General features: G+C 44.2%; 1 protein-coding gene across 1 annotated transcript; it reads right to left on the reverse strand.

Annotated features, from left to right (window-relative positions):
- Positions 1-24,161: 24,161 nt before the first annotated feature.
- MC4R (melanocortin 4 receptor) lies at positions 24,162-25,157 on the reverse strand. The gene has a single exon (XM_009989660.2). The coding sequence runs from the start codon at positions 25,155-25,157 to the stop codon at positions 24,162-24,164; it is 996 nt and encodes a 331-aa protein (XP_009987962.2).
- Positions 25,158-25,577: the final 420 nt, after the last annotated feature.

Consider the following 25,577-nt stretch of genomic DNA (forward strand, 5'->3'; position numbering starts at 1 on the left):
TGATCCTCCTAGCCACCATGACTCTAATCCTGCTGATTCCTCTGAGGAATATGATAACAGGCTTTAGAGGGGCCCTGCCTCCAGCCAGGTGGAGGAAAGCAATAATCGAGTTTACTGGACTGTGTGGATTTGGTGGCCTGGCACATCATACCCCAAAAAGTATAAGGCTCTAGTGGATGCTGGTGCCCAATGCACCTTGATACCGTCGAACTTCAGAGGGGCAGAATCCATCTGTATTTCTGGAGTGACAGAGGGGTCTCAACAACTGACGGTGTTAGAGGCTGAAGTGAGCCTAACTGGAGAGCAGTGGCAAAAACACCCTATTGTAACTGGCCCAGAAGCCCCGTGCATCCTTGGCATAGATTATCTTAAGGGAGGGTATTACAAGGACCAAAAAGGGTATCGGTGGGCTTTTGGCATAGCTGCATTAGAGACAGAAGAAGGCAGACAGCTTTGCCTGGTCTCTCAACGGACCCTTCTGCTGTGGGATTACTGAGGGTCAAAGAACAACAGGTGCCAATTGCTACTACAACAGTGCACCAACAGCAATATCGTACCAACCGAGACTCTCTAATTCCTATCCATAAGTTGATTCATCAACTGGAGAATCAGGGAGTCATCACGAAGACCCGCTCACCTTTTAACAGCCCTATATGGCCTGTACGTAAGTCCAATGGCGAGTGGAGGCTGACAGTAGACTATCGTGGCTTGAATGAAGTTACACCACCATTGATTGCTGCCGTGCCAGATATGCTGGAACTTCAGTATGAACTGGAGTCAAAGCCAGGTGGTACGCTGCAATTGATATCGCTAATGCGTTTTTCTCAATTCCTTTGGCACCGGAATGCAGGCCACAGTTTGCTTTCACTTGGAGGGTGTCTCGGTTTGAAAAAAAACCAGAGGTCTGCTAAGGGAGGCAGGAGCCTCCCTCGAAATGGAAAATGTAAACCCCCTCCCTCCGAATTACTAAAATTTTGAAATTAAGGGGCTCTCAGGCAAAGATATGGGAGTAGGAATAACAGTTCTTTACTAGGAAGATTAAAGAGAAGGGAAAACAACAATAACAACAACAACAACAACAACAACCACCACCCAAATGCAATAGTACACAAAAAGGGAAAAAAAAAAAACAACAAACCAACCACTGACAGAGTCAGAATACGACCTGGCACCCTGCTGGTCAGGGTGCTGGCAGCAGTCTGATCAAACGGTGGCTGCAGCCCTCCTGGAACGGCAGCCGTGGCTCCGCAGAAGCAGCGATCCTGCCGAAGGGCGCGGGCCCCCTCCGAAGGGCCGGCGGTGCTGCAGATGGCCCGGTCTTCCGTCGGGAACCCGTCGGAGAAGAAGAAAAAAAACCGCTCCTCTGGGGTGTCAACGCCGGCCGGCCCAGGCCTCCCAGGTCTGGGAGGAAGGCGCGCAGCAAACCTCCAGTGGCTGCTCTGTCCCAACTAGTCCAGCAGCAGCCAGAAGTGCCCATCTGTCTCCTCCGGTGACTGCAAGAGCCCGACCCCCGCCGCCGCCACTGCTTTCCCGCGCGCGGGCGCCGTCGTGAGCCGCTCCTCCCCTCCCGGCTGGAGCATCTCACATGGGGCCGATGTTGTTCTGGGAGCCTGGCAGATCCTTGATTGCCCATCAAACAGAGATGGCTCCTGGAGAGAGTGATCCATGAGTCCTGGGCAAGGCATTGATGGCCCATTAACAGAAAACAGTCTGGGAGGAGGAGGCAAGGGAAACATTGCCCCACCTGGTCTCAACAGCTCATGAAGATGGTGATAGAATACATTCTTTTGGGCACATCTTACATCGTAACCTAGGACAGAGGGGCATCCAGTATACCTGGAATTGACTGCCCCAGGAGTGGAAACACAGCCTCACTATTTGCCATGGACTGATCTAGACCACATTGGAACAGGGTGAAGCCCCAGAACATTTGCAATACATTGACGACATCATCGTATGGGGCAACATAGCAGAAGAAGTTTTTGAGAAAGGTGAAAAGATAATCCAAATCCTCTGAAAGCAGGCTTTGCCATAAAACAGAGTAAGGTCAAGGGACCTGCCCAGGAGATTCAGTTTTTGGGAATAAAATGGCAAGATGGGCGTCGTCAGATTCTGATGGACGTGATTAACAAAATAACAGCTATGTCCCCACCAACCAACAAAAAGGAAGCACAAGCTTTCTTAGGCATTGTTGGTTTCTGGCGAATGCATATTCCCGACTACAGCCAGATTGTAAAAACCCTCTATCAAGTAACCCGAAAGAAGAACAATTTTGAATGGGGCCCAGAGCAAAAACAAGCCTTTGAACAAATTAAACAAGAAATAGTCCATGCGGTAGCCCTGGGACCAGTCCGGACAGGACAAGATGTCAGAAACGTGCTCTACACTGCAGCCGGAGAGAATGGGCCTACCTGGAGTCTCTGACAAAAAGCGCCAGATAGACGCGAGATCGACCTCTTGGGTTTTGGAGTCGAGGATACAAAGGATCCGAAGCCCGCTATACTCCAACTGAAAAAGAGATACTGGCAGCATATGAAGGAGTCCGAGCTGCTTCTGAAGTGATTGGTACGGAAGCACACTTGCTCCTGGCACCCCAATTGCCAGTGCTCGGCTGGATGTTCAAAGGGAGTGTCCCGTCTACACACCACACAACTGATGCTACATGGAGCAAGTGGATCGCACTGATCTCACAAAGAGCTCAGATAGGAAACCTCAATCACCCAGGAATTTTGGAAGTGATTACTAACTGGACTTTGGAATGCCACCAGAGGAGGAAGAGGTGACACATGCTGAGGAGGCTCCACCTTATAATGAACTATCAGACAATGAGAAGAAATATGCCCTGTTTACTGATGGATCCTGTCGCCTTGTAGGAAAACATCGAAAATGGAAAGCTGCTGTATGGAGTCCTACTCGACGGGTCACAGAAGCTACTGAAGGAGAAGGTGAATCAAGTCAGTTTGCAGAGGTGAAAGCCATCCAACTGGCTTTAGACATTGCTGAAGGAGAAAAGTGGCCAATGCTCTATCTCTATACCAACTCATGGATGGTAGCAAATGCCTTGTGGGGATGGCTACGGCAATGGAAGCAGAGCAACTGGTAACGCAGAGGTAAACCCATCTGGGCTGCCCCATTGTGGAAAGACATTGCTGCTCGAGTAGAGAAGCTGGTTGTAAAAGTATGTGTCATGGTTTGATGTGGAGGGGGTGGGGGTTCTGGTGGCAGGAGAGGGGCTTTGCTCCCTGTGACCTCCCTGGTTTTGGAACCGGGTCAGACCTGACTCTGGCCACCAGATCAGACTCCCATCCCCCTCAGGCTTGAGCCAATCAGTGCCTCTGCGAATTGCCCTATTTAAGTCGGGACAAAGGAACCGGAAAAGGTGCTTTGCCCAGGAGCGAGCAGAGAAGGGAGGAGGGCACTGCCCCTGCTCCCTGGCTCCCGGCCGGGCAGCTGCCTGCGTCAGGCCGGCGCCACCCATGGAGAATTGCGGCAGTGGAGCCGGCTAGGGAACTCCGGGGCACCCCACTCCCGGGGTGCCCACTGGTCTGAGTTCACCTGGAGAGGACTGAGATCTGAGAGAAACAGCTGCATTGACAGCAGGTCAGTGAGGATGGAGCGGGAGGAGGTGTGCCGGAGCTGAGTTTCCCCTGCAGCTGATGGTGAGATAGCAGGCGGCCCCCCTGCAACCAGGACGGCCTCGGTGGAGTAGAGACCCACTCGCAACCCGTGGAGAGAAGATGCCTGAGCCTGAGGTTGGTCGTGTTGGGATGCACGACAAGGCAGAGAGGCATCTGGAATCTGCGTGACGACCCACGCTGGAGCGAGTGGCTACAACTCCTAAGTATCCAAGACTGTGGTAAAGCCCACACTGGGGCAATCTGTGGGGAAGGATTGCTTCCTGTGGGCTGGACTCACGCTGGAGAAGTTTGTGGATTTTTTCCTCGTGGGTAGGGTATCCACTGGAGCAGGGGAAAAGGGTGTAAGGACTCCTCCTCCTTTAAGAGAGAAGCAGCGGTAACAGCACGGAATGAACTGACCTGCACTCCCCCAGTCCCTGCTCCCTGCGCCACTGAGGGGGGGGGGGGAGGAAGGTGTCGGTTTTTAAGATGTGGCTTTGTTTCTTTTTATCCTCTCACGTAACCGGTTTTGTTTCCCTTTGTCCTTTTAAGTAACTATCAATAAATTGTTTTGCTTTTAAGAAAGCCAAGTCTGTTTTGCCCAGGACCATGGTTGGTGGGTGCTCCCTCTGTTCTTGTCTCATCCCTCAGTCCCTTTATTATATTTTTCTCCTCTCCACTTTACTGGAGAAGGAGAGACTGTGTGAGTTTTAGTTGCTGGATCAGCCTAAAACCACAACAGTATGTCATGTAGATGGCCAAGAGTCGGGCCACGGAGGAACATCGAAACAATCAACAGGTGGATCAGGCCGCTAAGATTGAAGTGGCTCAGGTGGATCTGGACTGGCAACATAAATGTGAAAAATTTCTAGCTCATTGGGCCCATGATGCCTCAGGCCATCAAGGAAGGGATGCCACATACAAATGGGCTCGTGATCGAGGGGTGGACCTAACTATGGACCCCATTGCAGAGGTGATCCATGAATGTGAAACATGCTGCAATCAAGCAAGCCAAGCCAAGCGGTTAAAACCTCTTCGGTATGGAGCGCGTTGGTTGAAATATCAGTATGGAGAGGCTTGGCAAATTGATTATATCCCACTTCCACAAACTCGCAGTGGCAAGCGTTATGTGCTCACAATGGTGGAAGCAGCCACTGGATGGCTGGAAACCTATGCTGTGCCCCATGCTACCGCCCGGAACACTATCTTGGGCCTTGAAAAGCAAGTCTTGTGGTGGCATGGCACCCCAGAAAGAATTGAGTCAGACAACGGGACTCATTTCCGTAACAATCTTATAGACACCTGGGCCAAAGAGCATGGCATCGAGTGGGTATATCACATCCCCTATCATGCACCAGCTTCTGGGAAGATTGAATGATATAACGGACTGCTAAAAACCACACTGAAAGCAATGGGTGGTGGAACCTTCAAACATTGGGATACACATTTAGCAAAAGCCACCTGGTTAGTCAACACTAGAGGATCTGCCAATCGAGCTGGTCCTGCCCAATCAGAACTTCTACGTACTGTAGAAGAAGATAAAGTCCCTGTAGTGCACGAGGAATATACTCGGGAAGACAGTTTGGGTTATTCCTGCCTCGGGTAAAGGTAAACCCATTCGTGGGACTGCTTTTGCTCAAGGACCTGGGTGCACTTGGTGGGTGATGCAGAAGGACGGGGAAGTCCGATGTGTACCTCAAGGGGATTTGATGTTGGGTGAAAACAGATGATAAAATGAATTGAATTGTGTGATATTAATTGCTGAATAACCCTGTCCCTGCATACCATCATCGCTATGGTTGTCACATTGTACTAATGCCATTGTACTAATGCCATTATATTAAGAATCATCCAGGTTAATGAAGAATGAACTTCAGCAGAACCAGAACTGATGCCAAACACCCAGCAACTTCTTCGAGATCAACATCTTCAACCTGCAGATGGCGGCTGGATACACCAACTACGAGCTCCAGACGCCACATGCAACAAAGACTACATGTCATCCGTTCCACTGACTGAGCGATTCTGCATCATCTTTCCTGCCCTGAGAGACTGCTGTAACAGATGAAGACACATTTTGGAGGGATGACCCATGGCTAAGGGAATAGTATATATGTAAGGTTTGAGCATGACGTGCATAGTATGGAATAAGGAGTGGATACTGTCCTGGTTTTAGCTGGGACAGTGTTAGCTCTTCTTTTTAACAGCAAGAAGAGCTCCGTGTTTTGGTTTTACTCAGAGGCTCGCTCTGACAAGAATGCTAATAGCAAGTTGATGTTTGTGGTTGGACGTGAGACTCCAAGGACTTTTCAGTGTGCCGGAGTGCAGAAGCATGGTGGGACAAGGGAGGAGCATAGTCGAGAAAAGGGGCCCACTATTCCCCTTGTGATTTGTGGTGGAACTTAAGATTGAGGGCCAAACTGGCCAATTAGTATTCCATATCATGCAGTGTCATGCCCAGTATAAAAGTGAGGGTCAGCCGGAAAGAAGGGCTTTTGCGCTTTGGCTCTTTCGCCGCTTTTGCGCTTGCTGCGCTTTTGCTCTATTGCCTTTTTTTTTTTCTCTCTTTCTTCCAGTACTCCCGCTCTCAGAGTACTATCTCTCTCTGCCCCTCTCTATTTCGGGGCCTCGCGTTCGTCTGGGATTGCAGCTTCGGGATGAAACAGGCTGCAGATAAGAGGGGGTGGTGGGCATCTACACTGTGTATTACTTATCTGTATTAAATTGTTCTTATCTCAACCCACGGTTTCCCATTTTTCCTTTAATTCTCTCCCTCATTCCTGGGGGTGGGGGAGGGTGAGTGACCGGCTGTGTGTGGGGTTCGGTTGCTGGAGTGGCCTAACCCACGAGAGGTCCAGAAGTTCGTGTCCGGACGGATCACATTGGAGTCACCAGATGTCATAATCCGAAGGTATCTTGTCACAATGTATCATAATCAGAAGGTTTTGGATGTCACCAGAGAGCTTCAGACCACTGCTCTCAACAGGCTAACACTTCTCCAACATCCAGGAAAGAAATGCCCCACCTCTGGGAGGAAGTGCCTCACTTTTAATCAACCACAAGTCACATGGCTAGCCGGATGGGTCAAGGCCATTGGCTGCTTGACCATCCACCTCCCAGAGTAATTCACAACACCTGTTTAACAAGCCACAGGTGTTTCTCAGTTAGCCTGTATAGCAACCAGAAGACTTCTCCACACATAGCAACCAGAGGACTTCTCTACAACATTTGTTAAATATCAGTACTTTTTTAACAAGAAACTGAGCAAATTCCTTTAAATTGAACCTCTGTTGCTAGCACAAAAAAATAAAGTCTCACTGCTCATACAGCCTTAATTGTTCACCATAGTTATGTATCAACCATTTCAGAAGTTCAAATTCTTACTAACTTCAGGACATTTAATCCTGTAATTCACTTTGGAATTAAAATTTCTTTGTGTTTCCTATTACAAACCAATAATAAATGAAAGCTCAGAAGCTCATCTTAAGCTCTTTGGAGGGGTAATGTCAAAGCATTATGTGACCTCTGAAGCATAGTAATAGCCTGGAAAAACTACTGAAAGGTTCCTCAGGAGCTGATAAACTTACCCTATTTCAGAGACAAATGCTCCGTGTATTGCACTTCATGGGATAGGAAGCTGTGAAAATCATTCATTGCCTAGATCTCAAACTGCAGTTCCTTTCAGTCGCTTAGAAATGCCAGCTAAGATTGCCAAAAGGAGCACATTTTCAGAAGGAACTGCACAGCCTCTTCTGGAAGGATTGCTTTAAAACTGGCCTATTCCTTTGGCTACTGGGCTCTGCAAATCCACCTGAGAGTCCTGAGAGAGCTGGCGGATGTCATTGCCAAACCCCTGTCCATTATCTTTGGGCAGTCTTGGCTCACTGGGGAAGTTCCGCTGGACTGGAGGCTGGCAGATGTTACCCCCATTTACAAAAAAGGGTGGAAGGAGGATCCGGAGAACTACAGGCCTGTCAGTCTGACCTCGGTGACGGGCAAAGTCATGGAACAGGTTATCTTGAGTGCTGTTAATGAGCACATACAGGTTAACGGGGTGATCAGGCCCAGTCAACATGGGTTTATGAAAGGCCGGTCTTGCCAATCAAACCTGATCACCTTCTATGACAGAGTGACCCGCCTGGTTGATGAGGGAAGGGCTTTGGATGTAGTTTTCCTAGACCTCAGTAAAGCCTTTGATAGAGTTTCTCATAGTGTTCTGGTTGAGAAACTGGTAACTGCTGGCCTGGATAGGCACACCCTCCTTTGGCTTAAAAACTGGCTGCATGGCCGGGCCCAAAGAGGGGTGGTAAATGGGGCTAAATCCAGCTGGAGGCCGGTCACCAGTGGGGTTCCCCAGGGCTCAGTGCTGGGTCCGGTTCTGTTTAACATCTTTATCAATGACCTGGATGAGGGGATTGAATGTACCCTCAGTAAATTTGTGGACGACACCAAGCTGGGAGGCTGTGTCAATCTGCTCGAGGGTAGGGAGGCCCTTCAGAGGGATTTGAACAGACTGGATCGTTGGGCTGAGGCCAATGGCATGAGCTTTAATAAGGCCAAGTGCAGAGTCCTTCACTTGGGGTGTAAAAACCCCAAGCATCGCTATAGGCTCGGGGAGGAGTGGCTGGAGAGCTGCCTGGCGGAGAAGGACCTGGGGGTCTTGGTTGACTACCGGCTTGATATGAGCCAGCAGTGTGCCCAGGTGGCCAGAAGGCCAATGGGATACTGGCATGTATCAACAATAGTGTGACCAGCAGGAACAGGGAAGTGATCCTGCCCTTGTACTCGGCACTGGTGAGGCCGCACCTGGAATATTGTGTCCAGTTTTGGGCTCCTCGCTTTAAGAGAGATATTGAGCTCCTGGAGCGAGTCCAAAGCGACTAAACTGGTGAAGGGACTGGAAAATAAAACTTATGAGGAGCGGCTAAGGGAGTTGGGGCTGTTTAGCCTGGAGAAGAGGAGGCTGAGGGGAGACCTGATTACAGCCTACAAATACTTGAGAAGGGATGGTGGGGAGGTAGGGGAGGGGCTCTTTACATTAGTGATGGGTGATAGAGCAAGAGGAAATGGGTGTAAGCTTAGTCAGGGGAGATTCAGGTTGGATGTTAGAAAGTATTTCTTCTCTGAAAGGGTTGTCAGCCACTGGAATAGGCTGCCCAGGGAGGTGGTTGAGTCCCCATCCCTGGATGTGTTTAAGAATAGGGTGGATGAACTACTTAGGGATATGGTTTAATGGGGATTAGGGACAGTTGGACTGGATGATCTCTAAGGTCTTTTCCAACCTAGAAATCTATGAAATCCGAAAATAAAGATCCTCACACTGTCTTTCTCAAACTGATTTTAAAAATCAGTTTCTTTGCTAAAAAAATGTTACTAGTTCTCATTATTTCATTTGAATTGCAGAGTTATAGTAGAAAGAAGAATTAACCCCTGACCTAAACTGCAAACTCAATAGATTACTATAGTGTCTGTGGCATACAAAACAGTATCTATAGCTGCATCAAGCATCAAGTGTCATGCTTGAGAACTTTTCTATTGTAAGTCAGGAAATTCACCAAGAGACCACAATGTTTCCAGTGTTACCTACTGAGGAGGTGGCCACCTTTCCTCTTCTAATAGATGTAGAGCTTAGAGAGCACAACACAAGTGAAAAGATGGAAGAGTCTGGAGATGTGTCATGGTTTAACCCCAGCCGACAGCTCAGCCCCACACAGCTGCTCGCTCACTCACTCGCGCCGGTAGGATGGGGGAGAGAGTCAGAAAAGTGAGAAAACTCATGGGTTGAGATAAAGATAGCTTAAAAAGTAAAGCAAAAGCCATGCGTGTGAGCAAAGACAAATAAGGAATTCCTTCACTACTTCCCATCGACAGGCAGGTGTTCAGCCATTTCCAGGACAGCAGGGCTCCATTACACGTAACAGTGACTTGGGAAGACAAATGCCATCACTCTGAACGTCCCCCCATTCCTTCTTCTTCCCTCAGCTTCATGCTGAGTATGACATCATATGATATGGAATATCTTTTTGGTCATTTGGGGTCAGCTGTCTTCTTCTATAAGCTTCTTGTGCACCCCAGCCTCTGGTGGAGTGGTGCGAGGAGCAGTGTCACGGTTTTAACCTGGCAGGCAGCGAAGCACACACAGCCTCTCGCTCAGCCTCCTCCACTCCCAGTGGCATGAGGGAGAGAATCAGAGGGGTAAAGGTAAGAAGGCTTGTGGGTTGAGATAAGAACAATTTAATAATTGAAACAAAAGAAAATGGAATTTTTGATGATAATAGAATATGCAAACGAGTGATGCATAATAAAATCGTTCACCACCCACTGACCAATGCCCAGCTCATGCCTGGCTAGTGATCCCAGAGGAGAGAAATCCCAAAACTGCAATCCTGGAAGAGAGAGAAAACTTCCCAGCTAACTCTCATTTATATATTAAGCAGGACGTCTCATGGTATGGCATATTCCATTGGCTGATTTGGATCAGTTCTTCTGGTTATGCTGCCTCCCAGCTTCTTGTGCACCTGCACACCAGCAAAGCATGGGAAGTTGAAAAGTCCTTAATTTTTCAGCAACAACTAAAAACATAAGTGTATTACTGTCGTGGGTTAGGCCGATCCGGCAACTAAACCCCACGCAGCTCTCCCACTCCAGTAAAATGAAGAGGAGAAAAATGTAATAAAAGAGCTGAGGATCGAGACAGGAACAGAGGAGCACCCACCAACCACGGTCGTGGGCAAAAGAGGCTTTTTTAAAGCAAAACTATTTATTAACAGCTACCTACAAAGAGAAAATCAAACAAGAATGGTTACTTAAGAGGATAACAAGAAAACAAGGCCAGGTCTTAAAAACAACACCACTGCCCCCCTTTGCCTTCTCTTCCCGGCTCTACCTCCTCCCCCCAGTGGCGCAGGGGGGCAGGGAATGGGGGAGTGCAGGTCAGTTCATTCCAAGTTGTTACTGCCGCTTCTCTTAAAGGAAAAGGAGTCCTTACACCATTGTCCCTTGCTCCAGTGGATCCCCTACTCACGGCGAAAGCGTGAATCCTGCCCGCTGGGGGGCAAATCCTTACCCCATCAGATTTGCCCCAAGTGCGGGCTTTACCAGTCCTGGACTTTAAGGAGCTGTAGCCACTCGCTCTGGCGTGGGTCATCATACAGACTTTAAATGCGCTCCGGCGTGGGTCGTCATATCGACCTTCAATGCGCCTCCATACAGACTTAGATGCGTAAATGCGCCTCGACCTGTGCCCATGATTCACAATAGTCTCAGGCTCAGGCATCTCCTTTAACGAAGCACCTCCCCATCGGCGGGGGTCTTCCCACGGACTCTAGATGCGTACCGTACTCAGGCTCTGGCATCTCTTCTCGACGTGGGTCCTCCACGGGCTGCGAGTGGGTCTCTGCTTGCTCCACCGAGGGCTGGTTACAAGGGGCCGCTTGCAAGGGAGACTCAGCCACGGCATACGCTGTTCCGTCCCATCTTCACTGACCTCTTATCTGTGTGGCCGTTTCTCTTAGATTTCAGTCCTTTCTGGGTGAACTCGGCCCGGTGGGCGCCCCGGCAGTGGGGCTCTCCCCAAGTTCCCCAAGCAGCTCCATCGCCGCCATCCTTGACGGGGCGGGCACTGGCCCAGCCCGGGCCGCCGGCCCGGCTGGGAGCCGGGAGTGGGGGCCATGCCCCCCTCCCTTCTCCTTGCTCCCGAGCAAAGGCACACCTTTCCAGTTCCTTTGTCCCGACGTAAATAGGGCAATTCGCAGAGGCCCCGATTGGCTCAAGCCCCGAGGGGGACTGGAGTCCGGTGTGATGGGCAGCTTCTGCCACCCGGACCTCCCCCCCCACTTCAAACCATAACAATTACCAACACTCTTCTCATACCAAATCCCATACTAAATCCAAAATACATCACTATTCTAGCTATTAAGAAGAAAATTAACTCTATCCCATCTAAAGCCAGGACAAGCAAAAAACACCTTGACACTGTGTAAGCACTGCTCAGCAATAACAAAAAAATCCCTGTTTTACCAACACTACTTTAAGCACAAATCCAAAACATAGCCCTATACGAGCTACTGTGAAGAAAATTAATTCTATCCCAGCCAAAACCAGCACAGGATGTCACCCAAGAAACTAAGCCTATGAGCCAAAAGATACACTGTCTTTGTAATGAGATCTTTTATAAGTGCAGCTGTTTAGCATTACCAGAATTAAATTCTTCACCCAGCACAAAATGTAGGAATGCCTTCCTTCTCTGACATTACCACCTCTTCGTAATTAAAATGCTGAAACTGCATGGCAAAAAATTGCCGTATAAATGCATGTGTGACAGAGAGGATTGGTTTGTTTTTGGTTTTGTTTTTTTTTTCCTTAGTAGGTGTTAAATGTTAATCTGTTAGACGGAGAGATTTTTAAGTTATAGAGCTTTACAGTTCTTAGGTCAAAGAGCTAGTTCTGCTCTTGTTTGTCAGGCATTGAACTTAAGACCCTCGACACTCTTCAGTAACCACAGCTCTTCATGCTCAGCTACTTTGAGGGTGCATCATACGTTGCAGTTAACACCTAAAACATTTGGCATTTCTAAATCACTTTTCCCTATGACTGCTGTTACTCACATTAATGTTCCAGAACACACAATTTGAACGACTCAGTGTAAAACATCTAGAGAAATTCACTGTTAGGTAAGATTTTCAGGTACAAAGATTTTTTATTCAACACTTCAAGAATTCCAAGGCAGAGCTATCAGGCCTACAAAAATGCTTCCTTCTCAGATGTGTCTTTGCCTTTCTATATAGAAGATTCCAGCATATTTAAAGCTTTTTAAGAATAAAGGGAAATAGAAAAACCAAATGCAAAAGCGCAGAACCCGTATTCTGCAGTCCTAACATCTAATACGGAAAAAACTAGTTTCTTAGTTTTTAAAGATATGACAAGTATTACCTCCTTGTGTTGCCCTCAAGTTTTGCTTCATGAAATTATATCAGAGAATGTCCTCTCCTCAAAATGCTGTTATAAACTGAAGTTGGAGCCATCTCATCACTACTTACTGTACAGTTAGTAGTTCACTTTGACCCTGAGTAACTGTCAGATTTAAATAAGCAATGTTATCATACTAAGTTGGGGTTTAGTTGATTTTTTCCTTAAATTACATCCAATCTTTTTGAGTCTGGTGTTTCATTAAAAGAGTCTATAAAATCCGTATTACAAGAAGACATGATGCTTATAAATCAGAAAATGAGGGGAAAAGCGTATACAAATGAATCTTTTCTTGTCCCTGTTGTCATCATTAGGAAATTAATGTTTACAGCTGAGATTTCCCTGTCAACAGCAAAGGCACTGCAACAGAACCGAGGGATGCCAAAGACACATCATACATTCTATTGGCATTTTTCATTTCTGCATTAGACAGCAGATACAGCAAATCACGAAGTTTAACTGATATTCTTTAGGGGGATAAGAAAATATGATGAGTACAACATTCAGGTTAAGAAATTAAATCTCGGAAGACAATAAATATAGCCCAGGAGGAGCTGAAAGCTCCTCTGCTTTAAATATGGTCTTAATGATTTTGCAGTAAATTATATTTTTCCACAAGAAAATTAGTTCCTTGCTTCTTAGGGCAACATAGACAGGTAAGAAAGGCTGTGAATGTGTTCCACCTCTTCTTTCTACGTCTTACAGGAAAGCTGAGGCCCTGTGAAGACACATTTTCACAGTTTCTCCCAAGGCACTGACTGGCTACACTGCTGTATCCACAATAGCAAGTGGAAGGCTGTACCTCAGAAGGAGACAAATTCAAAACTCTGCTTTTATATACCCAGATGCACAGAGAATCACTTATCTCCCTGAGCATCTCTCCATGGGATTTCCTGAGCTCAGACCATCCTTCTAAATGACAGTTAAAAACCAATCTCAGTTTGGAACAAACTAAACTTTTCCATTGAATGTCTAAAGCTGTATCCCTCGAGCATCCCAACATTTGAATAGCAATCTCAAGGTTGAAGGAAAATATGGATGAAGATGGCAGGTGAACTGAGCCTTCCATGTTTAAGATCAAGCTCTATGATTGATGAAACATCAAAACTATTCACCAAATGTAATTAATTCAGTGACAGGTGGCTATGCTGGCAGTGTTTAAATATGTAAATTTAGAGTGGTAACTCTTCTCAATGCATCTCTGTGGCTGCGAACTCAAATGCCCAGTGATAATACAGGTAAAAGAAAGTGTCACTAACTGCTTTAATATTTCTAGCATCTAAAAAAGTACCGCTACAATTGTGAACTATTTATTCGGAAATGACAGCTCATTTGGATAAGAAGTCAACTTGAGAGGAGAGATGTGCATAAACCCCAGTTAGGAAGCAAATAAACCTAGAGTTTGGGAGGCCTAGCAAGAGGAAAGAAGGTGGTCAGGTAGCCCAGGACACAAGAGAGCTCTCCCCATGAGCAGAGACATTCATGGAGAAGAGCAAAAGTGGCAATGAATCTAGACCTTCACTGGGGTGAAGGCAGCCACAGAGAAAACCCATAGCAATGCTTTGGGCATCTGGTTACTTCCAGGCAGCAGCACTTCCTCCAGAAGAAACTGGGGAGGTGGTTACCAACCAGAGACACACACGCATACATACATGCACATTAGTTTATGCATTTTATGCTGCCTACATAAAATATGCCCCCATACTTCAGGATATATGTAAGCAAACTGACCACTTACTTCATCTCCCAAGCACACCATATCAGGACTCCTGTAGGAAAGCAGCTTCTGAGAACAGCCATTATTTTTCTATATCATGGCATAACGTTGTCCATATGGAATTAGCATGAAGCTATCCTATATCAAGCAGTGGCCATTCAAGTCTCCACAAGCCACATTCTTGTCAGTCTTCTCACCGTGCTGATTATCCCTAGCACTGGAGGAAGAAGCCTGATGGAGGTGACCTGGTGGTGGTGTAGCCTGTTTCTGCTCCCTCCCTTGGTCACATCTCAGGCCAAAACATCATCTGGCACCATTCTTAACTACATTGGGTAACCTAAGGCAGTGGCAGGCACAGTCAGGAAACTCTGCACTGTGTCTCTCTCCAGTCCCACATAATTTACATTTTTGATCCATTGGTCCTCACTCTCTCACTCTTTCATTTGGCTTTCTCCAGCCCTGTGTCTTTACACTGTCACCTCTCATTTTCTTTCTCTTTTCTTTTTTTTTTTCTTTGATGATAGGAAGTGACATTTAATGTAGTTAGGAATGCTTCTCTAACTGGGAAACCAACAGGAAGAGTATGTCCTTAAACTGATTAGGGAAGGCAGTAAGTGTGTGTGATGCTGATTCATAATATTTCTCCTGTCTCAAGTTCTTTACAGCTCATAGATTTTCTGAACTGTTTATGGATGTGTGCTATTAATAACACTCATTAGATTTCTCTCCCAACAGGAGATTTCTCTTCTTGAAACCATGTACACTTCTAGCATCCACAGCTCTCTTTGGCATTAAGTTCTCCAAGTTTACAGCCAGCTTCCATCATATCTTCCAAATCCCACTTGAATAAGCTCCATGAACTGTCCCTTTTTGCTTTTGTTGTGAGAAAGATTTTGCTTCTTATCTATCTCTTCCCTGGCATACATCTTTTCATGGACATTCCCCTTAAATTGTTAGGGACAGGGTTAATTTACTAGACCCAGTATTTGAGAAGATTGAAAAAGCAGAAGTTCAGGTCTGAAGTACAATATTCAGCAAGTACTTATATCTATTATTTTTATAGTAAGACAGAACAGATATATCACTGTTCTATGACCTTTCTGCAACTTTTTCCATCTGAGAAATTGTTTTTTCTTCCAAAAACAATGTTTGGCTCATTAAAACTAAAACAACAGTTCTACACCATGCCTCAAAAAAACTCTAACTAAATTTAATTTAATAAGACAGCACCTTATTCACCTCATTGATTTTACTTCCACTGACAAATCAAAAAATCACAATTATTTGAAGAAAAAAATGAACCCTTATTCCTATTAGTATCCACGGTCTTGTTTTTCAATATCTTCATGCAGTCAATTTATATGCCATAAAGGGTCATGACCATTTCAGTTCTATGCAGTCAATCACAACATTTCTTTCAGAGCTAAAATAGATGAGATTGAAGGAATCTTCAAAGCTGGTAATGTATCAGATGGTGTTCCATTTACAATTCTGGATTTGACAACTAAGGCACTGCATGTGACAGAGGTGACTAGGATTTCACATAGTGACCGCAATATTTGGATAACCAAAGGATATTTGAGGATTCAGGATATTTGGATACACAAAAGATCCTAACTTTGCGGCATCCAAAATCAGAGATATTAAGTTCTCTCTGACTCATATTCAGAAGTAGGTAAAGCCTTCTGAAAACTTAGGTAAAAGTTGGCTAAAGTTATATGTAGTGTATGGTGTATAAAATTCTATAATCCTTTCATTTTAGTGCAAATATCTTACTATTGGTCAAGCCCTTACTGGGACAGTAGATCAGATGGTATTGGTATAAAGACATATTTAAAACCTGGCCCATAACAAGGCCTGTGAGAACAAGAAAATGTCTCTAGTAAATAACTTGAACTAATGTTAAACTAAGTTACTGAGATTTTACCTCTGTGTATTTGCCAGAGTCCCATTATCCTGAGCCAGCCAAGTACTGTCTTCTGCTTTCAGGGACAGGAACAGCCTGGTTCCACTAAAGTGGAACCTAAAGTTTCCTTGGAGAAATATGGGATTTCCTGCAGGAATTATGGAAGCTTCACAGATATGGATCCTCCCTGAGGCCAGAACCAAATTTACAGTTGAAATCCATAGTTAAACCTTCCTTAAATCTCTCTGCTCTTGGATATTACATTCCTGATACGACAGTAGATTTTCAAGTCTCAGAGAAGTTGTTTGAAAAGCAATGAAGATTGGTCATCTCTTGCTTGTCGAGGTTCTCCTCCCCCTCTACTCTGCCCTGGTGAGGCCACATCTGGAATATTGTGTCCAGTTCTGGGCCCCTCAGTTCAAGAAGGACAAGGTACTGCTTGAGAGAGTCCAGCGCAGGGCCACAAAGATGGTGAAGGGAGTGGAGCGTCTCCCTTATGAGGAAAGGCTGAGGGAGCTGGGTCTCTTTAGCTTGGAGAAGAGGAGACTGAGGGGGGATCTCATTAATGTGAATAAATATGTGAAGGGTGACTGTCATGAGGATGGAGCCAGGCTCTTCTCACTGGCATCCAATGATAGGACAAGGGGAAATGGATATAAGCTGGAACACAGGAGGTTCCGCTTAAACATGAGGAAGAACTTCTTCCTACTAAGGGTAACAGAACACTGGAACAGGCTGTCCAGAGAGGTTGTGGAGTCTCCTTACCTGTCTGGACGTGTTCTTGTGCGATCTGATCTAGGTGGTCCTGCTCAGGCAGGGGGATTGGACTAGATGATCCTTTGAGGTTCCTTCCAATCCCTAACATTCTGTGATTCTGTGATATATATGTATAATAATAACAGTATATAAAAACAAGTGATGCGTAGTGTAATTGCTCACCACCCAGTGACCAACACCTGTCCTGTCCTGGTAAATGATCCCGAAACAGATAAATCCCAACACTGCAATCCCAGATGAGGTAGAGGCCTGAAAAGAAAGCAAGAGAGAGGTAGCACTCCAACAATCAGAGAGAAAGAACCCCTGGAGGAGAGTTCTGGAAGAGCAAGAACACTCCTCCTGGTCAACCCTCATCTATATACTGGGCATGACGTTACATGATATGGCATACTTCATTGGCCAATTTCACCCTCAATCCTAAATCTAAGTTCAAATCATCAGGAGAGCTGTGGACCCTTTGTCCCAGCCATACTTCCCCCCCAGCCTGTTGTGCTCCTGCACACAAGAACATGGGAAGCTGAAAAGTCTTTACTGTCTCAGTGCCAACCATAAACATCAGTGCACTATCAACATTCTTTTCATAATGAATCCTGGACTAAAACCAAACTGCAGAGCTCTTCTAGCTGCTAAAAAGAAAAATTAACTCTGGCCTAATCAAAACCAGGAGATGCTTCAGCTGACCCCTCATGAATTCGTTATCTCAGTCCTTTGCCTTGGGCAGTCTGTAGGTGATTAACAGTCCCAAACTGAGTGATGCTGGTGTGCACTGGTACACGGTTTACAAATAAGGAGAGTTTATGCCAGTGATACCTTTAGTATTGCATGGAATACCACCCTGTATTTGGCCTGGAGGCAATCCTTACTGAGAACCAACATCTTTGTCTTAGAGGGGAAAATTAGGCTGTCTTCATTACTTGTGAGTATTGCATTTCTGCAGGTGAAGCTGAAGATAATACTCATAAAAAAGCACTGACATCCCTCTCATGTCCCCAGTAAAAACTTCAGGATAATAAGTAAAGATATATTTCTACCAAACATGCATTATTTGTGTTTGTTTTCCTGCACAGCCAGGCTTTTTTCCAGTTTTACTGTGGCTGGATAATTAGAAGCATCAGTGATAATGTACGGTACACAATGCAAGATGATTTTCAAATCTTTAATGCAAAAGCCCACTAGTCAGTCAGAACTTGGCAGGTTTATGAACAGGTAGTTAAACCTATGGACCTATCTGCACAATTCCTGCTTTCCAGAAAGCTTTCAGACTCCCTTGGCTCAGCCAAAATTGGGGAAGTGTAGAAAGCATTTAACTCAATAATAGCAATTTAATTTTGCCTTTTTTTTTTCTTTTTTTAATTCAGACCCCTTCTTTTGTCTCCCTTTTCAAGGGATAAACTAAGTTTGATTGTTTTTTTTAATAAATCAGCCTTCAGGCTGAACTGAATACAACTTTAGAAAGCTTGCTGGCTTTTTTTTATGATGTACTTAAGGGGTGTATGTTGAACTCTGCATGACCTGCTAGCACGAAAAGAAATCTCAGAGAAGCACAGAGATGCTATCTCAATTTATAGCAAATATTCTCTTCAATTAAATATTTTAATTTCTCTACACTTCAAAACGATTACTCTAGATTATTGCATGAATAAAGTGTTTTGTTTATGCTTTACTGATACCAGCTCCAAACGTATTTGCACTTGTTTGTTTACTCACCCCCTACCTTTTACAAAGAACAAAGCTCTAATAAGCTGTAATGTGTTTGTTTCAAAAATAGTTAAGTATGGCACATTGCACACCTGTATGCAATATCATTTTTCTTTTTGCCACCTAGAAACATATACAAAGTATTTTTTATTGATACATGGCACAATGTATTGAAGATTTACAATGGGTCCCTGCTGCCACGGCCAGCAGAGGCTGCAGGCTGACCTGTGGGTCCCCCAGGGCTGTGTCAACAGGGATGGATGTGCCAGAGTCGCATCTCGGTGGTAAAAGGTTGGCTGCAAATTCCACAGAAAGGACCATCTAGAAATCAGTTAGGGAAAGTGGATCATTCTGAGGATTGAAATGATAGAAATAAGATGGTATTCAAGAATACATTGTTCAAAGTCATTAATTCAGAAGCTCTGAATACAGGTTTTGAAGCTCTGCAGTGAGAGCTCTTCAGCAGGAAAGAACCCAAAAGGGGAACATTTTGGGTTGATTAGTTCATCGCAGGGAAAAAAAAAAACAAACCACAAAAGAGACACATTGAAGCTGTGGAGATGAAAGAGGCAAATAAGGTGAGCAGTTTTCAATGGAACTGAACTAAAATGTAGGGAGCAATGAGACTTCGCCTGAAATGCTGCTTACAGTATTGTTGCCTACCACGTTATCACTGGTGCAGGTGCCCGGATGCTGGTGGCAGCAGTGGAGGGGCTGCAGGGTAGGCAGCACCTGAGACCCTCAGCCACAGGCTACTGCCTTGGGGAAAGCCTGGGTTGGAAAGGGCAAAACGCTGCCCTAGTGCTTGTCTTTTTGTTTCCTGCTAGCAGAATCAGTAAATATTTATTTTAATTAGCTATAAATTAGGTTCGTTACCCCCAAATCAAGTCTGTTTTGCCTGTGATGGTAGTTGCTAAGTGACATCCCTGTCTTCATTCAGACACACGAGCTTTCCTGTTCCTGGTCTTCCTGTTTTCTCTCCTCATCCCACTAAGGCGGGGCCTGAGCACGCAGCCGGGTGGGGGCTTTGCTGTTGGCCAAAGGCAAACCCACCACACGGGCAGGAGATGACTTGGAGAACTCAGATTGATGGCATTCCAGAAATACACAAACACAGAAATACTCAAAGTGTGAAGGAGAACAATTGAAACAAATGAACGATATTTGTGAGGGAACAAATGGGTAAAAGCAGAACTGATGAATGCAATTACATTATATATTCAAAAGTGGTGATCCACAAATCTGAAAATCTCTTCTTCTATGAACAGAGTGGCCAAAAAGATGAAAAACAGCTAGGTCAACAGACCATTTGAAACAAAAAAAACCCCAAACAAACCATGGTCAATTCATAACCTGGCTTATATGACAGTGAATATCTGTAGTAGCAGTAGGCAGCACCTGTGACACGTGAAGCCTCCTTATTTTAATAAGTGAGAGAAGTATTTCACCCAAAGAGAAAACCCTAAGATACTCGAGATGTGATTGAAGGGATTAGAATATCAATTCAAAATCTGAAGTAATTTCTGGACAAACAATGAAGATTTCATCCCTAAAGGTACATTTTCTGAGAGCTGCTTCCAGTGGGATTGAGACTACAATGTTTATTCAAGCCTATAAGCAATACGGTATATTATAAATAACATCAGGACTGAAGTTGTTCTTCACCAGAATTCAGCTTGAGAATGAAAGAGCCTCCAATGAACACATTGTAGAATAGGATCAGTTTAACAACAACAAAGTGAGCTTAGAGTTAAATCAATAACGTACTTTGCACATCTGTCAAAGTCATAACTGAAAGTATTGTTGTTGCCATTCAGTAACATGTGAGTCCATCAGTGCATTTCTCCTTGCTTCCCAACAAGAGCATGTTTCTGTTGTAAAGGGAATCTTGGATTATCATTCAAAATTTACTCTAATGAGACCAACTACAGCCTCCTAAGTGCATTTTGGACTCCTTTGCTTTGTTCAAAAACTGCTTCAAAGCCAAAGAACTGTCCTTCTTGAAGAAAGACATTTGCTTCAAAAATGTTGTGCATTATATTACAGCCAGTTATTGAGAAAGGGTGGAGAACACTGCCATCAATTCCCACCTCAAGCAGAGGCTGCGCAAATCCATTAGCCCCTTTTCTCCAGCAGAAGTGAAAATGTAAATCCTTACACCTGTAAAGTGTAGACAAAACTATTTCCTTGCCACAGAGGAATGCATCATGGTTACATAACATAACTAAAATGCTAAGTGCTAAAGTGATTAGGGTCCCAGATATTTAAGATATTTATTTCTTTAAATAAATCTCATTTTCTTAGTAAATTTTCAAATAGAAGAACAAAGCTCTGGCAAATTGAATGTGGAAAATAATCTGCCACTGTCCCCACTCTCCAGCAAGCTAGATGAACTTATTTATCTTTCACAACACCAATTTCTATGGCTCTCTGCTGGAACATTGCCAGAGCTATAGGCAAACAGAAACTGATTCAGCTACTCAGAAGGAACAGAGTATCTGGGAATAGGAAAATTATCTATGTGGGAGGTTTGCTATCAATTTAAATAAATTACACTCTGAAAGATAATACCATGAAATGAAAAAGTCCTCTCTAATTAAAAATTCCATTAAAAAAAGTATGTATATACATTTAGCTTTATAAAATAAAGACAGAAAAGCTGCTAAGTAGGCTCAGAGTTGCTAAAACTCTGGAATAAGCTAGTTTTAAAAATTAGATTACTAAATGAGATTTAGAGCTTAAAGGGGCCACAACTGTCTCAACTAATTTCAGTCCAAATAAGCACAAAAGAGATACACGCTCCTTTTAGGAACTACAAGAAAACCATTGATCAAAACCTCCACACCAGCATGAAACAAATTATTTGTTATTTCTCTTCCCTTCGGATTGCAAAAAGAAGTGAAACTGTTCCTGAGAGTTCAGGAAGTGATTCAGGAAGCACAAACTCTTCAGAATTTGGATATATTTAAATGAAGGTTCTGGTCCCTGTACAGACTCAGAGGAGAAAGATAGACTTTCAAGGTAACGTTCAGAGCACCTAAGATAATATCTTGCTCTTATGTCACTTTGCACTGGACCTTCTCTGCATCCATGGACTACAAAGGTAATATCTGGAGCCCAATATCATAATTTACAGTCCTCAAATATCTAAAGAAAAGGAGGCAAAACAAAGATCAAGTGTGATTTTTGTCTCGTTCAAACTGACATCAACATTTTCTTGCATTATTGCCAGAGCATTTTTGCATAGCTAGCATCATGTCTTGTGGGAGAGGCAAAGGCCTCTAATAAAGTCCATTGGATTTTTGGATAGACTATTAATTTAAATACATTCTCTTTTTTTCTCCCCTTGAGCTTTAATTCTCCTTCTTTAACATTTTTTTTCTCCACCCAGTGGACCCAGTTAGGCATGTATTATTGAAACGTTTATAGTTTCCTCCAGAAGAAAATAAGTAGACTTAATGCAGTAGATATATTTCAACATCTTCCACACAGCAACCATTAGGATGTGGCCATATCATTTACTAAAGCTGAAAGAAGGTAACAAGGGTGTGTTGCAAGCAATGGTATGGTGGACGGCGTGGCCCAAGTGCAAAAGTAGGGTGTAGGAGATCTAATTTCTCTGCTGCTGGTCGACTTTCAAGCACAAAGTCAAATGACTTTCTTACTCTCCCTGTAAGTAAATTGAAGTTAAAGATACTTAGACACACCTTAAGTCCTTCATGCTCTTTGACAGAGGACCAGATGTTTTCACAGTTTTATGACATCCTGAAGTTACCCACAACTGAAAGATCAGCTTCTGTCTGGAGAAGAATCCCAGGTAGCAAACATTGGGCTCTCATGAATAGGTTTTCATTGTATGTCTGTCTTTAATGAGGGAACGAGCAGCTTGAGATAACAAGTCATTTCCAATAAAATTAATAGAACTCCTCATCCAATTAATTCACTACTCATCTTGGTAAAATCAAGCATCCGGGATTAGAACTTAAATTAATCTTTACATTCAATTTTGACTTTTTAAATCAGAATTTTTCAGGTCTTCTACCAGTTACCACTATGTTTTTATACTTTCTGGGAATAAATAAATAAATTTTTCTATGCATAGACAATATTGTTGAGGTGTTAAGGGGCATCTTCATGAAATCCTGTGTACTCACATTCATACTTTAAACATTTCTGAAGGTACTAAAATCAGGGACCTGAGCTCCCTATTATAACCTGTACAGAGTGACGTTTTAGCATAAAACTGAGAATACATGAATTAGAAGCCTGAAAAGGAGAATTAACTTCAAGCAGCAGGACAGTGTGTTGTTCAACACACAGGACTGCCAGATGCAGAGCTTGGGTTTACAGACTGGTTGGCCAGCATCCCTTCCATATGATAGCATTGCCCCCACAAAGCTCATACGCTCCATACCGTACCGTAGTCTGAGGTACTCAAGACAAATTAACACATGCCTTGACTCCTCTGTAAGGATCCAGGCAGTGGATCCCATCTGCTATCACCACACTTCAGAATAGACAGTAACTTCTTTCTAACAAGGATGTATTTTCTTTTGTAAGCACAGAGTCCTTGTTCTCCACAGCACCTCAGAACAGGGAAGGACTGAATGTGTGAACTGAAGTTCCCTCTCCATCTTCATCAGGTAAATCTCAGTGACTCTTTATGTTAGTGCTGGCACTGTCAATGTTAATACTGTACCTGCTTCATGGCTGAATGGAGGGTGCTAGTCTACCTGGGTGTCAGTCTATCAAATATATCCAGGGCTAAATGATGCTCCAGAGGGCAATTTCAGCTTTGCAAAAACGTACTCTGACATACAGCAATCACCATCTTGAAAAAACTCGACCCCAAACCCCAAGCATTTGATTGTCTGGGTAGCAGGTGTTTGAAAAATCATATTGTAGGCAATAACTCTAACAAAGAACAGAATTGCTGCTTGTGGAGTAGGAGGAAAAGAGTTCAAAATGAAGGAATGCAACTTGTTGGTTGCAGTAGCCTCTATGGAAAAACTGCCTTCTAATTCCAGAGAACCTCTAATCCACTAATAGAGAAGCATATGCTCTATTTTAAGCTGTATATAATGTAATGAATAGCTATAAGTACTTCAACAGGATAAGGAACTGTATCAGCCAATATGCACTGTAAATCAGGCAAGATATTTATTTTGTCAGTAGTGAGAACATACAGCTGCTCATGTTTGTTAGTATTTCACAGTCATTGTTACATTTATTTGCTTACTTACAAATTGGTATGAAATGCTACTTCTCTTTCCAGCCAAATAAATTACAAACTGGAGATATCACATACATTATAGAGAAATATGAACTACATGTGAATGGGATACAAGGATAACAAGGAGGGGAGACAGAAAGAAGCGCTCACTCTTAAAGATTTAACCCAAATTCTGCTGAGAAAGAGGATCTGAAGGCTTGGAATTCTGTGCTGCATGTTGTGTACGCAGTAACATACCCACTCAGTTTAATATTTGCCAGGAAAATCACAGAGCCCTCTCAGGCTACAACAGCATATAATTTCCTTGAATGTTTTCCTGAGCTCCTGACTCCGGAATGCATAAATGAGTGGATCGATGATGGAATTGCACATAATGAGGATGAGGTAGAAATTAAAGTGGGACATGAAGCACACACAGTAAGGGTTGTAGGGGCAGGAGATGTAGAAAATCAAGTGCAGGAAAAACGGAGCCCAGCACACGACAAAAACTCCTATCAGGATGGTGAGGGTGATGGCCCCTTTCATGTTGGCCCCTTGGCGAATAGGGCCAGTCCCCGGAAGAACAGCAATCTTTTTGATATGCATCCGAGCCATCATGAACATGTGGACATAGAGAGATGCCATGAGAATGAGCATAGTGAAGAACATGCTAATAAGGCAGATGATGACAACACTGCTGTCAGAGTAAATGATGAACAAAATGCCTGAGACTGTGCAAGCAGCCCAGATGCATGTGATGATGACCCCTACGCGCTTCACTGTCATGATATTATGGTATTGGAGTGCGTAAAAGATAGTAAAGTACCTGTCCACTGCTATTGAGAGGAGACTGCAAATTGATGCAAGCAAGGAACTGCAAATCACTGAGTCAATGACATTGTCAATGTTTATGGTAAAGCTCTGTGCATCTGTGTCTGTATTGTTTAGCAGCGTGATGACAATAGTTTCTGATCCGTTAGATACGCTCACTAGCATGTCAGCCACTGCCAAGCTACAGATGAAGTAGTACATGGGCGAATGGAGGTTCTTGTTCTTGGCTATCGCCACAATGACCAAGATGTTCTCCAGCAAGCTGATGATTCCCAGAGTCACAAACACTTCGGGGGATACAAAGAGTTGCTCGTAGCAGCCTCCTGAGGAGTGGCCCTTTGCATTGGGCTCACTGGCACCTCCGTGCAGTCCGTAGCTGTGGTTCCACAAATGGAGAGGCTGGAGTGTTCCACGGTGCCGAGTGAAATTCATCTTACGGAGAGCTCCCTTCAGCTTCCTGCTTTTAAAACTCCTGTTCCTTTTTACATTCCTTTGAAAATCTTTGGCATTTCAGCTTGGGAAGAAAATAAAAATAAGCCAGCATGGAAGCAGGGAGCAGTTTAGAATACTCTGACTGCTGTTAACAAAATAATGTTTTGAACTCAGAAATGCTGGTTTACTCTCTCACAGATGCAATTTCTGATCGTCATCACATTTACCTTGGTGATCTATGCCACAGAGTCCCAACAGTCTGTAAGTTTGCTTCAGATCCTCCCCTATGGTCAGTTTCTGGTGAGTTCACTGATAAGCTGCAAGGTGATTTTTTTTCCCTTCCATTAGGAGAAGCAAACATAAAACGCCCAAGTGACTGCTGCGGAGCAGAAACTAATTTCAAACTGCAAGCACCAGTCT

Source organism: Tauraco erythrolophus, chromosome 3 (genome assembly GCF_009769465.1).
Source record: "Tauraco erythrolophus isolate bTauEry1 chromosome 3, bTauEry1.pri, whole genome shotgun sequence".
NCBI classification, from domain to species: Eukaryota; Metazoa; Chordata; class Aves; order Musophagiformes; family Musophagidae; genus Tauraco; species Tauraco erythrolophus.

Coding starts and splice junctions, on each gene's coding strand:
- MC4R (XM_009989660.2), bottom strand. CDS start 25,157: ATGAATTTCACTCGGCACCGTGGAACACTCCAGCCTCTCCATTTGTGG.